This window comes from Lactuca sativa, chromosome 8, assembly GCF_002870075.4.
Source record: "Lactuca sativa cultivar Salinas chromosome 8, Lsat_Salinas_v11, whole genome shotgun sequence".
NCBI lineage: Eukaryota > Viridiplantae > Streptophyta > Magnoliopsida > Asterales > Asteraceae > Lactuca > Lactuca sativa.
Genome location: NC_056630.2, coordinates 72947203 through 72960375, shown reverse-complemented (window position 1 = coordinate 72960375; position 13173 = coordinate 72947203). Strand labels below are relative to the sequence as shown.

The following is a 13173-nucleotide window of genomic DNA, read 5'->3' as shown; positions in this document are numbered from 1 at the left end:
CGAGTACTCGGAGGAGTAATCGGCCAACTCGACGAGTTTTACAACACTGATCGCTAGCTCTAGTTAAAATAGAAAAAAATGGTGTTGGTGATCTGTATCACCAGTGTATATTTAAGTGTAATTGATTAATTTGTTGACCAAATATAATTTTGATAAATACTAAACAAGGGATATATAAAGTGCACACTTGTTTAAATTTGTTCCAGATTCGTAGTAGACTGTCATTTAGGGACGAAATCCCTGCATGAATGGGGATCTAGAGGCAATTCCCCTGGGAGCGGGGTCCAAGGAGTGGCCGCCTCTGGCGGAGTCCAAGGGACACAACCACTAGCTGGGTCGAGCTAACAGATCAGCTCGGAAAAATTTTATTTGGGTTATATTGCTATGTTAAAAATGCATCAGAAATCCAAATTTTGAATAATTGACCCAATTTTTTACTTTGTCTAGACCCTTATAGAAAAACCGATTTTGTGATAGTTTTTTTTATCGTTACAAACTGTCTTGTGGCGGTTTGGACAGTTTTAGGACATGAAACTGTTGTGACAGTTTTCAGACAAAGATATACATAATCCGTTTTTTGGTCATATCTTTATGGTACATACAAAAATCATAACTTATCATTCTATGTTCTTATTCTCTCATATTCGTCTTATCTAATTGAAAATTTGAGAATACCACCCAAATAATTCAATTTGAAAGTGACTACACGATTCTCATAATTCCAAAGTGTTATTTCTTACCCCATAAATCTAACAACGGGTATGGAGACTCTACTTTCTATTTCTATTGAAGTAATTAAGACTTTAAACACATCTAAAAAACAACAAAATATGCATAAAATAAAGGGTCCCATGAAATATATGCACAATTAACATCCTCAAAATTAAAAACTACGCCATTCAAGTAACTACAACCTCAACGTAAAATTATTGACCTTAGAAACAATTACAAACATTTTAATAAATGTTATGTTGGTAATATCGTCAGGCTAATCATGTGCGGGTAAACTTTCCCTAGTAGGTTACTTTAAATTGTAAGAATTGGCAATAACATTAACATAAAGATTTAAATAGATTTCATATAGCGAATACCTAAAAGTAATATATATTGCATAAACTCTAAAGCAAATGATTCGTAGATCCAGGGTCTCATTATGGTGAGAAAACCACAATCACAATTTTGGATTGCATTTATCATAAATAGTAAGTTAAAAGTCATAGTGAATTAAATTTTGTTGATCATGAAGTAGCATTAGTTAATTGAAATGTAGAAAGAAGTCGCTACAAATGATAAAGTTATATTAAAATTATAAAGGAAAAAAACATTTCAATATACACTTATATACAATTACAAGAAATTATGCTAGAATATCCATAAAAAATGGTAAACCACATCATGTAAGAGGCTCACGTTGAACCTGCCGTCCTGCCCAATGGTCCATTACATGGAAAGTAAATCACGGATCACTACCAATATTTTGGGTGTGACGAAATTTGAACATTGAATCTTCTGTATGGAATTATGTAATTCAACTACTAGACACCTATGAGTATGATTATTTTGAAACTGATTGTAAAAATAACTACTAACAAAAAATAAGTTTCAAAACCAAAACTAAAGTAGCAATACATAGTCCCAAAAAAACCATAAAACTAGATGCACAGGAAAAACAGGGTAAGAATTCATAAAGTAGTCGAATAAACAAATACAAAGAAAATCACAAACCAGTAAGCAAATCAATACGACGTTGTCATAATGCCGTTCAAAGGTCGCCATATAATATGTATAGAAGACTTTGGATCATCTTGGATCGTAAATGTCTTACTACCATAATCTTCTTCATCCCAAAATTCTGAGGAATTTGTTGCAACTTTTGTTGTTTGTGGCCGATCACCTTTACTTTTCCTAGGAACAAGCTCAACTCCAACACAAGTCTCATTAACATGCCCTACCTCCATGGAAACTGAAATCATATTGTATGATAAATTCGACAATGTAGTGTGCCTCAATGAACCAAAGGGCACATATCCTACATATGTTTTTGTTTGATCACCATATACATGCTCCACTATTTCCGTAGACTCCTTCCAAATCTCAAATAGAATATCATCATCTACCTCCTGCTTGATGACAATATTAATATCCGGATTGGTCAATGTGTCAACAAAGCATATTAGGAACCCACAAAATTCATCGTACCAATCTTTTGGAAGATGGAGTGTAAATTTATTTCCCCTAAACAGCCAACCTACAAACCTGTTTGGAATCTGATGTTGAAGAATGATACTGATAAAGTAATCTTCACCAGCATTTCCCTGCCATGGAAAACACATTCAGTTATGATTCTTATGTTTGGGATTATATAATAAATATTGAAATTTAAAAGCCAAACCTGGAGCATGGAGTCTAGTAATATGTCACCATAAAGTGGACTGAGTTTGTTCGACTCCAGAACCAAGACTTTCCACAACCATTTACAGTTTGAAATATCTCCAAAGGTTTCAAGTGAGCTACAACCATCTGCTAAAACAACAGCTATACTTGATGGCAGCTCAGACAATTCCACAAGGCCTTTGCATTGTGACACATTGAGACATTTAAGCTGAGGAAACCGCAAGAGATGAAAATTTAATCGTGAAAAAGCATTTCCTAGTAGATTGAGTGTCTTCAGGTTGTGTAACTCCCAAACAGAAGAGCTGATGTGTTCATCTCCCATATCACAGTAGCTGAGATCTAACTTTCTTAAGTCTTTGGGAAAAAAACGAAACCCTATGTGGTTCATATTGCTGTCACATAAACAAGGCTTCATGTTGTTGTGAGGTAAAGAAGGGTCCTCTAAACAGCATTTTACACCACCAAACTTGCTGCAACCACACCTCCAACAATTAACAAAAAAGTTTGGAATCGATTCTACATAGGATGCAACTTCGTCCCCACTATTATCCAAAAGAAAATGTGGTAACTTCTCCATGTTCTGTTGTTGGATTGTTGAGAGTTTAAAAAGTTTAGGGCATCCAATGAATGAAAGGGTCTCGAGTTTCTTTAGTCTGGAAATAGGTGGAAACCTCTTAAGACTCCTACAACCTGATATATGTAACAAAACAAGCCTCTCCAAGCATCCAATTGATGGATGAATCTCTTCTAAACACCTAGATCCATAAAGAATGAATCTTTCAAGATTTGGAAGTCCCTCAAAATCTGGTGTCATGATTAGGTTATCTAAATCCCAAAGTTCAATTGTCTTCAAATTTGGCAGCAACTGTTGCATACAAGTGCAAACAAGTAAACTTTGGCACACACACGTGCATACATATATAATTAGAAATTTCTAAAAGGTGTCTCACTTAATCACTATTTTTGTATGGGATAAAAGCTATACAATAGACTAATACTTTTTTTTGGAAACGGCAAATGATTTAGCGGAAGCCTCACCATAATATTTCAATGGTGACCCCGAGTTCGAGCTCCTTAACAGGGCAAACTCAGCCCCCAAGGGGATTTCCAGGGAAAACTTCCCACACATGGGGCATAATTGCAAGAGGCAAATTTAACAGGTTCAAAGATTTGAACTCCTGACCTCAAACCCATGTGGGTATCAAACATCAATCAGCTAGGCTAGACATCACTTGCAATAGACTAATACTTTCCATCTGTAAATGGATATCATTTAAAGTAAACTAAAGGTTCATGTTCTGGTCGATATAATACCAAACAAGTTTATATTTTTACCAAGTTTATCATTATTAACACGAAGGAGATTTACAAACTAAAGATTCATGCTCTCAATACAATAGCTACTTATAAAAAAAACACAACTGAAGTTGCTTAATGACACCAATAATTAATCAGGCTGAACATTCATCATCCGCTTTGTTTTCATTTGTTAATTAGATAGACAATAAGAATTACCTTATAACCCTCCCAAAGTTGTTTCTGAGAACTGTTCCGCAAACTTAGATGACAAAGTGTCCTTTGTGGAAAGTTAGTAAGCAATGGACTTGCAAAATCACCGTGCCAATCTATCCGCCTAAGGTGCTTCGTGTTTGCAACAATTGGAGGAAGATCTTGTAATAGATAATCCTTGTTGTAATTAAATGTTATTGCTTGAATCATGTCAAGTTCCTGTGATAGAGGAACAAAATGGCGTCAAGGTTGAGTTAAAAGTGTTTGTTTATACATACATGTACATCATGAAAAGCTAGCTTAACCATTACCGTTGTTGCATCCATAGCACATATTCTCAGAACATCTTCCGCCTTCCAAATCCTACTATGTTTTTCAGGATTGTTAGGGTGTTCCCCTCTAACAATGTAGTGTGCCATTTCTTGCACCAAATCATGCATATCAAACACTCCATACGAAATGGTTATGAGAGCCTTTTGTATCAACACCTTTACTCCTATAACAGGATGAAAGCCACAAGCATCAAGGATCTCCATTGCCTTGTCTTTCTCCTCCAACCTAAAAAAACATGCAATATCTAGGAACAGCTCTTTCTCAACTGGTTTAAGGCCATCAAAACTAACTTTTAGCTTTTCCAGAATATCATTATCTGGAATCTCTTTCAGTCTAGCTAATGCACTCTTCCACTCATTAATGTCTTTGTCACACAGAAAAGAACCGAGAATTGTAAGTGCTAATGGAAGCCCACTAGCATAAGAGACTACCTCTTTTGAAAGTTGCTCATAATCTTCCACAAGTCTGTAATCCTGGGGTGCATGCTTGAAAAAGAGCTTAATAGCCTCATCACTATTTAACAATCTAATATTGTGTATTGCATTTACTTTGTGTGCCGTTAATAATGCATATCCCGGGTTGTAATTATTATTCGGCTTCCTTCACCAAACCAATCATGTGATCCGGCTAATGCTTTCAGTTGGTCAAGGTGATCAACATCATCAAGAACAATCAATACCTTTCTATGGCACAACCTTTCCTTTATCATGCATCTTCCTCCTCCAACTTTGTCTACTCCCATTTTTGAAAGAATATCTCCTTCCAACTTTCCCAAACCATACCTTTTTGATTCCTCTCGAATATTTTGAACAAAGCAGCAACCATCAAACTGCCTACAGATTTCATCATAAATAGAAGAGGCAAGAGTAGTCTTACCACCACCCCCAACCCCCCATATTCCAATCATCCGTACACTACCTGACCCAACTTGTAACTCTGATGTCAAACCTTGCAAGCGAGCCTCCATTCCTATCAGGTTTTCATCTGCACTTGAAGTTACTAGGTGGAACTTGTGTGAAATTTCGCCAACTATTTGTTTGATGCCTTTTGATTCATCCCTACACATTGGATATACAAGAATAACTAACATATGCATACATTGACAAAAGAAGTAATTTTTTTTTCGTGTTCCATGGGATAAGGAAAAGTAGTCCTAAGTCCTAACTACCCCTAATGTTTCACATCCAAGTAGTACTTGTTAAGTCAATGTCACAAGTAATTTGTAGTCATTTCCTTGGGAAAGATGGAATAGTTATAAGATGAATTTGTCACTGTAGCTTGAAGTCAGGTTTTAAGTACTGAATTAGAACTTAATTTCAGCTTATCCATAATCCTAGGACTTGGGATATCTTTTAACTTGCCCGCCCGATATCATAAGAGACCACATTCTGAAAGAATGTCTGAATCTTCTACATGTTTATATTTGACTCCGATAAGTGATGAAGTCGAAACCTCTCTGCTTATCAAGGTCATCAACTTCACCAAGAATAATTAAAACATTTGTATACAATGCTTAAAAAAGTACAGGTATAGATGCGTTGTAGAGCACACATATCTTACGCATAAAAGGTGCAAAAACAAAGAAGAAAAATACCCATTGGCAATGTGCTTGGGTTCCCATCCAGAAATATTACTTGCATCCACAAGTGCTTTTCTCCAAGATTCAACCTTGGTTTTGTTCTCCAACTCATGTTTAGCAAATGCTTCTCCATACTTCCGCTTTTGTTTTCGTACTTCAGAGGGATCCACATCATAAAATATAGGCATAACAATCTGGCTTCTCGTATCCCTGCATTTCATAATATGTGCAAGTTCATCCAGACACCACGACGAATCACAATAGTTTTTTGAAAATACGATGATGGCTATCTGTGATTCTTCAATAGCTTTCATAAGGGATGGGTGGATCGATTCACCTCGGGGAAGTGTTTCCTCGTCTTTGTAAGTGTAGATACCTTCTTGTTCAAGAGCAGAGTAGAGATGGCCCACAAAAGTATTTCGAGTATCTTCTCCTCTGAAACTTAGAAAAACATCATACTTCCACCACTTCGAAGAAAGAGCAGGAGCAGAAGGAGAAGCTAATGATGATGATGCCATCGACTTTAATTTATCGATATATAGAATGTAGGGAATGTGATTTGAGCACCTCAATGAAATGAAAATTTTAATTTACATAAACCTCCAGATCGAGTTAATTTGCTTATAAGAGTATTAAATGTTGAGATAGAAATAGAATATACATTTGTTTGAGCACGCCAACGAACTACATAAAGAGAGATGCGAGTTTCTTCGAAATTTCCAATTATGAAAAGCTGAATAATTAAATACATATCTTATGGATAATTTTTTTCAATATCAGTGGAGTTGTGTTCACATTGATGATGTCATCATCATATCAATGATTTTTAAGGTTAAATGGAGTGGTGGTATGACGGGGTGGAAGTTGTTTCCATTTCATCACCCACGTCATCTGCCATGAAAAACCAATGATGTGGAATTTTCTAAAATTCAAATAATGTTAAATTAATTATTTATTGTCAATAAAAAGGTTAAATATTTAATTGTGTGGACAATCCATTTGTAGGAAAAATATCCGGTTCACCCTCTCTCTCAAACCCGATGATGGGAAAAGAATCCAATAGACTTGTACCTCATGCAATAGCAGCTTGTACCCCTGTATATTTTGACTTCATGGTGGCGTGGTTCATCGAAGCAAAAAAAGGAAATTTTAAGATTCCGACCTGCCGGATTCGAACCAGCGACCTAAGGATGGCCATTGGCTTATTGCCTACTACAGTCCTCCGCTCTACCAACTGAGCTAAGGTCGGTTTTTGTTAAATGTTGCAAATTCTCTTTAATATCAGAACTAACCTGCCAAAAACATTCATTTAATTATTATTACAATATTACTCCAACAATAACCATCTAACTGATATTGTGATTTGTAGACCTCAAGATTCATAAATATTTGTTCATTATCACTCAGTCATTGTTTATTGCCAAGATGAAGTGACATTGTAGAACCACGTCGAGGAGAAGCGACCATGATCACCAAAATGGCAAAATCTTAGCCCCAAATCTAGTCCAAAACCTGATCTTTTGTCTTCTATATGTTCAAATCAAAACAAAGCCTATAGAAATCCATATACACCTTTACTTGTGTTCTAACAATGATAAGAACCTTAATCTGCATTAGGTTGAACTGAATCAGTAAGGCGATCAACCTGTTAGAATTATAATCCAGACTTGTTCTATAAACTATAGTTAGTGTGAATTAATGTTACGCAGTTAAATGGGTGGTTAATTTAGTTATGTTAACTGTCAAATATGGCAGTTAAATCTGGAAGTTAGTTATTTAGGAAAAGATGCAATGGTTAGAAGGGTTGTATTGTTTGTTACTAGCGCCTATATATATATATATATATATATATATATATATATATATATATATATATATATATATATATATATATATATATATATATATATATATATATATATATATATATATATATATATATATATATATATATATATATATATTGAGAGAGAGAGAGACAGATAGGTTCAAATATTTCCAACAATTATTGTTTGCATGAATTGACCAATAGAATTTAGGAAAAAAATCATTAACCGAATAATAAAGGATAGTTTAGTCATTATGTATGTACAATTAATTATATTCCAAAATTATAATCCCTAAAATAATGGGTCAATTTCTCTTAAATAGCATTTAAATCCCTACATCGTTTCACTACGTTATCATTCATCCTCAAAATGGGTATGTCAATGCCTCCACTGTCGAACAACCCTAAGGGACCAGTCGCCGACAAAAGAAAAAAAACGAGACAGAATGAGTTTAAATGCCTTCACCAGCACTTCCGTCTCCATTAGCGCTGCTGAGGAAGAAGTAATTGAAGAATTAATGACAAGTTGCAAATCCAGGTAATCAGTAGCGTAAATTTTATAATTTTGGGCAAAAAAAATCATAGATTAGTGATATAATTCAAATAATAGTTGATTCCTCTTATTATCTCATCAGTTTTAGTTATAATTAAAATCTTTATGTAAAATCCATTGTTATAATAACGTATATTCATAAGAAATACATCTTAAAAATTATTGACGTTAAGTCCTTTTTCTCAAACCCTAATTGATGAAGCAACCTATTTTAATGGATGTTAAGTTTTGTTGAGTTGTACACTCCCTTAAATTCGCATCAGAAGAACAATGAGGATATTTGTTTTTTTTTTATACTTTAAGCTTTTGATTCTCTATTATTTATATATGTTGCACAAAACATGTTTGTGGAAATGCCTGAAAGAGAATCTGGCCATGTTGTATGTATTCTGTCAAAACTCTCAGAATGCATATTATTCTGTCAGAATTCGATTTTAATCTTCTTATTTGTCAAGATAGGAAAAGTAAAAAAAACATTGTTAGATAAAATTAAAAAACATTCTGGTAGAATATTCTACCAATCTCCTTTATATCGTTTCCATTAAATAAGTAATGCTTGTATTCTGTTAGAATGTTTTTGAGAATGTTTGTTAACAACAAGTATACTTGCTTGTATTTTGTAAGATATCTTTGAGAATGTTTGTTAACAACTATACTTGATGTATTCTGTCAGAATTTATTTATATAAATTCATTTTGGAGTTTTTATTTTATAAAAAAATAAAAAATAAAAAATAAAAAAAGATGTTATAAATTCTACTATAATATAAGTTCAAACTTGTGTGTATTCTGTCAAAATTTATTTATATAAATGCATTGTGTCAAAATGTCTTTAAAAATGTTTTGTTAACAACAAGTATATTTGTTTAACTGGTAATGCATTCTAGCAGAATTACAAGTAATGCATGTTATTAGAATAGTGATAATATATTCTAGCAGAATAACTAGTAATGCATGTTATTAGAATAAATTACAATTGTTTAATGTCTACTACATTCTATCAGAATTTATAGTTTTTATTATTTTAGAATGCTCAGAATTTTTTAATATCTGAAAGTTGATTATGTTTTTTTTATGAATTTAGGTTTTGAAGAGGTTGTCATTGATGTGGAAAATGAGAAAAAACATGGAGAACTAGAGTGTATTCTTACAAAATGTATTATGCTAGAATGTATAAAGTGTTTCTTAACAATAATATTCTTTCGGAATGGATTAGTGTTTTTGTTAATCTTGATGTTTTTTTTTCTTTTTTAACCATTTTTAGTTTTAATCTTTAAGAATAAATGTAATCCTTAAACCATTATTAGTCATAATTTTTTTAGAATGAATGTAAAAAGTATCTTGAATGAAACCATATTCTGCGAGAATAAAACAGCAAATATATTTACTAGTTTATTGTTGACTTTTTTTCATTCTAACATAATAAAATCGGTTATTATTAAAAATAATATTAAAATTTAATTAGAATTAATTTAAAAATTTAGATTTTTTTAAAAATAAGGGAATTAATGATCCCTTAAAATCCGAAAATTTCCTTTTCTAAAATAGGTTAATTGACCAAAATACCCTTTTGCTTAAACTTGTGTGATTATATGATACATGCTACCCTATTGTAATATCATAGACCCTCAGATCATGACTGTTGATTCTATTCATCCGGTGGTCCAGATCTGTGTATTCTGGCACATAATAGTTAGTAAAAACAAAATAACATAAGCCTATATATATATATATATATATATATATATATATATATATATATATATTGGAACGACAAATATATTCTACTCTTACACTACTCCTAAATCTCCATCTATGTCCCTCACGGGACTTGAACCCTCGACCTCATGGAGGGAGGGCAACACCGGATACCGCTGGGTTAGGACATATGTAATTATGTGTTGAGTTAATAAAAGAATCTGTGTGTTTGTTATGTAAAGAAACTAGAGATGGCAATAATTCGTCTACTGAACTTTTGCCTATGCATTATTAAAAATAAAAACATAAATAATACTATATATATATATATATATATATATATATATATATATATATATATATATATATATATATATATATATATATATATATATAGAGAGAGAGAGAGAGAGAGAGAGAGAGAAAGAGAAAGTTAGGTTCAAGTATTCTAACTAATTATTGTGTGGATGTAGGAATCAATGTGAGCCAATCATTTCAAAAGCTAAATAAGGTAAATTTTTAATATTATCTATTAATTAGTTTTAGTAATTAAATAAATATTTAATTAATCCCTTTTAATTTAGGGAAGATAGTTTAAGAATTAATTAAATAAGGTAAATTTTTAATGTTATCTATTAATTAATTTTAATAATCAAATGTATTTCTTTAATAATTGTATATTTAAGGATGTTGTTTAGACTATTATTCTGTAACAATATGTATGAATCTATATTTGCATTACAATTTTTGAATATATAAGGATCATGTTATATTTCAAATCTATTTGTTCAATAATTGTATATTTAAGGATGTTATTTAGACTATTATTCTGTAACAATATGTATGAATCTATATTTGCATTACAATGTTTGAATATATAAGGATCATGTTATATTTCAACTGAAGGTTCAAGAATGTTGTTTTTCTACAAGAAGTTACTTCAATCAAAATATGTACTCTATCACAATATATTCTGGCATTTTCATAGAATATCGTTCTAACAGAATTGCATTCTAAAAGAATAAAATCGAGTAATTAAAAAATATGTTAGAATTAAAAATTAATTAATTAAAAAAATCAGAATTCAAAATTAAAAGAATCAATATCCCTTAAAATTCAAAATTTTCATTAATTAAACATGCGTTTCCTAGTTTAAACATATGTCTCCTAATTTAAAGATAGGTAAATCATTACTTGAAATAACTAAAACAATTGGTCTACATTCACCCTTACATCCACACAATAATAAATTAGAATACAATAACCTAAGCATATATATATATATATATATATATATATATATATATATATATATATATATATATATATATATATATATATATATATATATATATATGTGACATCCCCAAAATCTCGGCCAGAAAAGACCGATTTTCATTTATGCTTTTAAATATTTTCAGAGTAAATCCTTTTGATTTGAAAGGGTTGCGGAATTTGTTCCCAAAAACAAAGCATGATAAAACAATGTTTACCAAAGCATTTCATAAAAGAAATGTATTTTCATTATAATCAAAACTCGGGGTGTCATGTTCCGATACATACCAATAAGCATAAACGAATACATAACAAGTCATATAACAAATATAAACATATGCAGACTTGTAAACAAAACAACTTGATGGTACATCCATCTCATGCCCTTCCGCCACTTCCTGTAATACAATTTAAAACTGAGTGGGTCAGGCTTGGGAGCCTGGTGAGCATATAGGGTTTTCAACCCACAATAAATATCATATTTAATTTTCACCAACCAACAATAACCCAATTACCCATTCCCGTTATTCTCACTTTAGTGTCCCTAAAACAACTAACATAAGGGACCTAGTCTAAGAATATTTCATCGGGGCGACAACACATGCTTCGGGGGTACCTCAGCAATATAAGTTAAATAAGGCAACCATGAGGGGGATGGAGTACAGCGAATGAACACCCAAGTTCATTAACACCTACAGGTGGCGAACCTGCTAATGTTTCCACAAGACTGTCTAGAATAGCCAGTGGTCGTCATCTAAACTCCGCTAGATGACTCAATCAAACAACAACGAGGCCTCTCATCTGTTTATTACACACCAACTGTCTACCCATGTTCTACCCAACATATTAGTAGATAAAAATATACATTTGTATACATAGTTTAAAAACCTGTATAGCATGCTTCAATCAACACATATATCACATAACAGATGAGGCACACACACACATAACACATATCTCATAGAGAAATAATCAGATCTATAAGATAGGAGAGAGTGAATACACATTCACACATAACACAACCAATTATATACACATAGCACGTATTTTATATAAAATACTTCTTATTATTGTATTAGAAGGAAATAACTACACACTCACTTGATCAGAAGATGATCCGACAGCACTACGGCTTATAGAAGTAGTAATCCTCCGCAGATCTGGAAGATCTTCACAAAAATCGAACTTTTCGCGGGCAGAGCTTCGACTCGGGAACCGCACTTCTCGGGATCTTCGGGATCTCGGGACTTTCCTCGGGGCTAGAGTATGATACCGGGGCTTCGGGATATTTCTGGCACGCAAAACGATGCAAAAGACTAGAGAGAAGAGAAGAAATGAACAAAACTCTCGGCTGCCTTCGGATCCCTTTTATAGAGGCTGGAGCCTCGGAGTACGTGGGGCGTACTGCAGTACGCAGCGCGTACTGCTTCCGAAATCGTCACTGCATGCGTCATCCGAAGTGTCGACACTATGTTGAGTACGCGGTAGCGTACCCTCGTACGCGGGGCGTACTCCGGATCACACCGGTGACTCGTCTTCGGATAAGGCTTCCGATTTTGATTTAAATTTAAATACAAAATGATTAATAAACTTCGGAAATTCATAACTTCTTCATACGAACTCCGTTTTCGACGTTCTTTATATCCACGGAAAGGTGAGACCACGCTCTACGACTTTCGTTTAGACTCCGTCGGCTAATTTTGACTTTATTTTTATTAATTATATTTAATAGGCCGCGACAGAAACTTTCGTTATAAATTCATAACTTCTTCGTTTGACGTCCGTTCTCGCCTAACTTTTTATCGCTTCGATACCAACAATGAGATCTTCGATTCTCATTTAGATTGCTTCGGCTAAAAACCGCTCGATCTCAAATCGAGTATTTCAGGCTGCATACCACTAAGCCGGAACTTCGATAAATCATAATTTCCTCATACAAAGTCAGATTTGGGCGTTCTATATATATTCGGAAACCTCGTTTCAATTACTACAACATTAACCAAAG

The 13173-nt window shown here is 33.0% G+C and overlaps 1 protein-coding gene, 1 non-coding gene and 1 pseudogene across 2 annotated transcripts; all 3 read right to left on the bottom strand.

Annotated features, from left to right (window-relative positions):
- Positions 1-1546: 1546 nt before the first annotated feature.
- Positions 1547-6447, bottom strand: LOC111906289 (disease resistance protein Roq1-like; annotated as a pseudogene).
- Positions 1737-3208, bottom strand: LOC122194446 (TMV resistance protein N). Its single transcript, XM_042897232.2, has 2 exons — positions 2393-3208; positions 1737-2315 (listed from the first exon to the last, which is right to left on the bottom strand). The coding sequence occupies exons 1-2, from the start codon at positions 3206-3208 to the stop codon at positions 1737-1739; spliced, it is 1395 nt and encodes a 464-aa protein (XP_042753166.2).
- Positions 6448-6971: 524 nt separating the features above from the next.
- TRNAY-GUA (transfer RNA tyrosine (anticodon GUA)) lies at positions 6972-7064 on the bottom strand. Its single transcript has 2 exons — positions 7028-7064; positions 6972-7007 (listed from the first exon to the last, which is right to left on the bottom strand). It is a non-coding gene; the product is annotated as a tRNA-Tyr (tRNA).
- Positions 7065-13173: the final 6109 nt, after the last annotated feature.

Bases quoted from the DNA above. Each gene is read 5' to 3' on its own strand.
- LOC122194446 (XM_042897232.2), bottom strand. From the start codon at position 3,208: ATGACACCAGATTTTGAGGGACTTCCAAATCTTGAAAGATTCATTCTT. The intron at 2,316-2,392 runs GTTTGGCTTTTA...TTTCCATGGCAG, and splicing joins TACTAGACTCCATGCTCCAG to GGAAATGCTGGTGAAGATTA.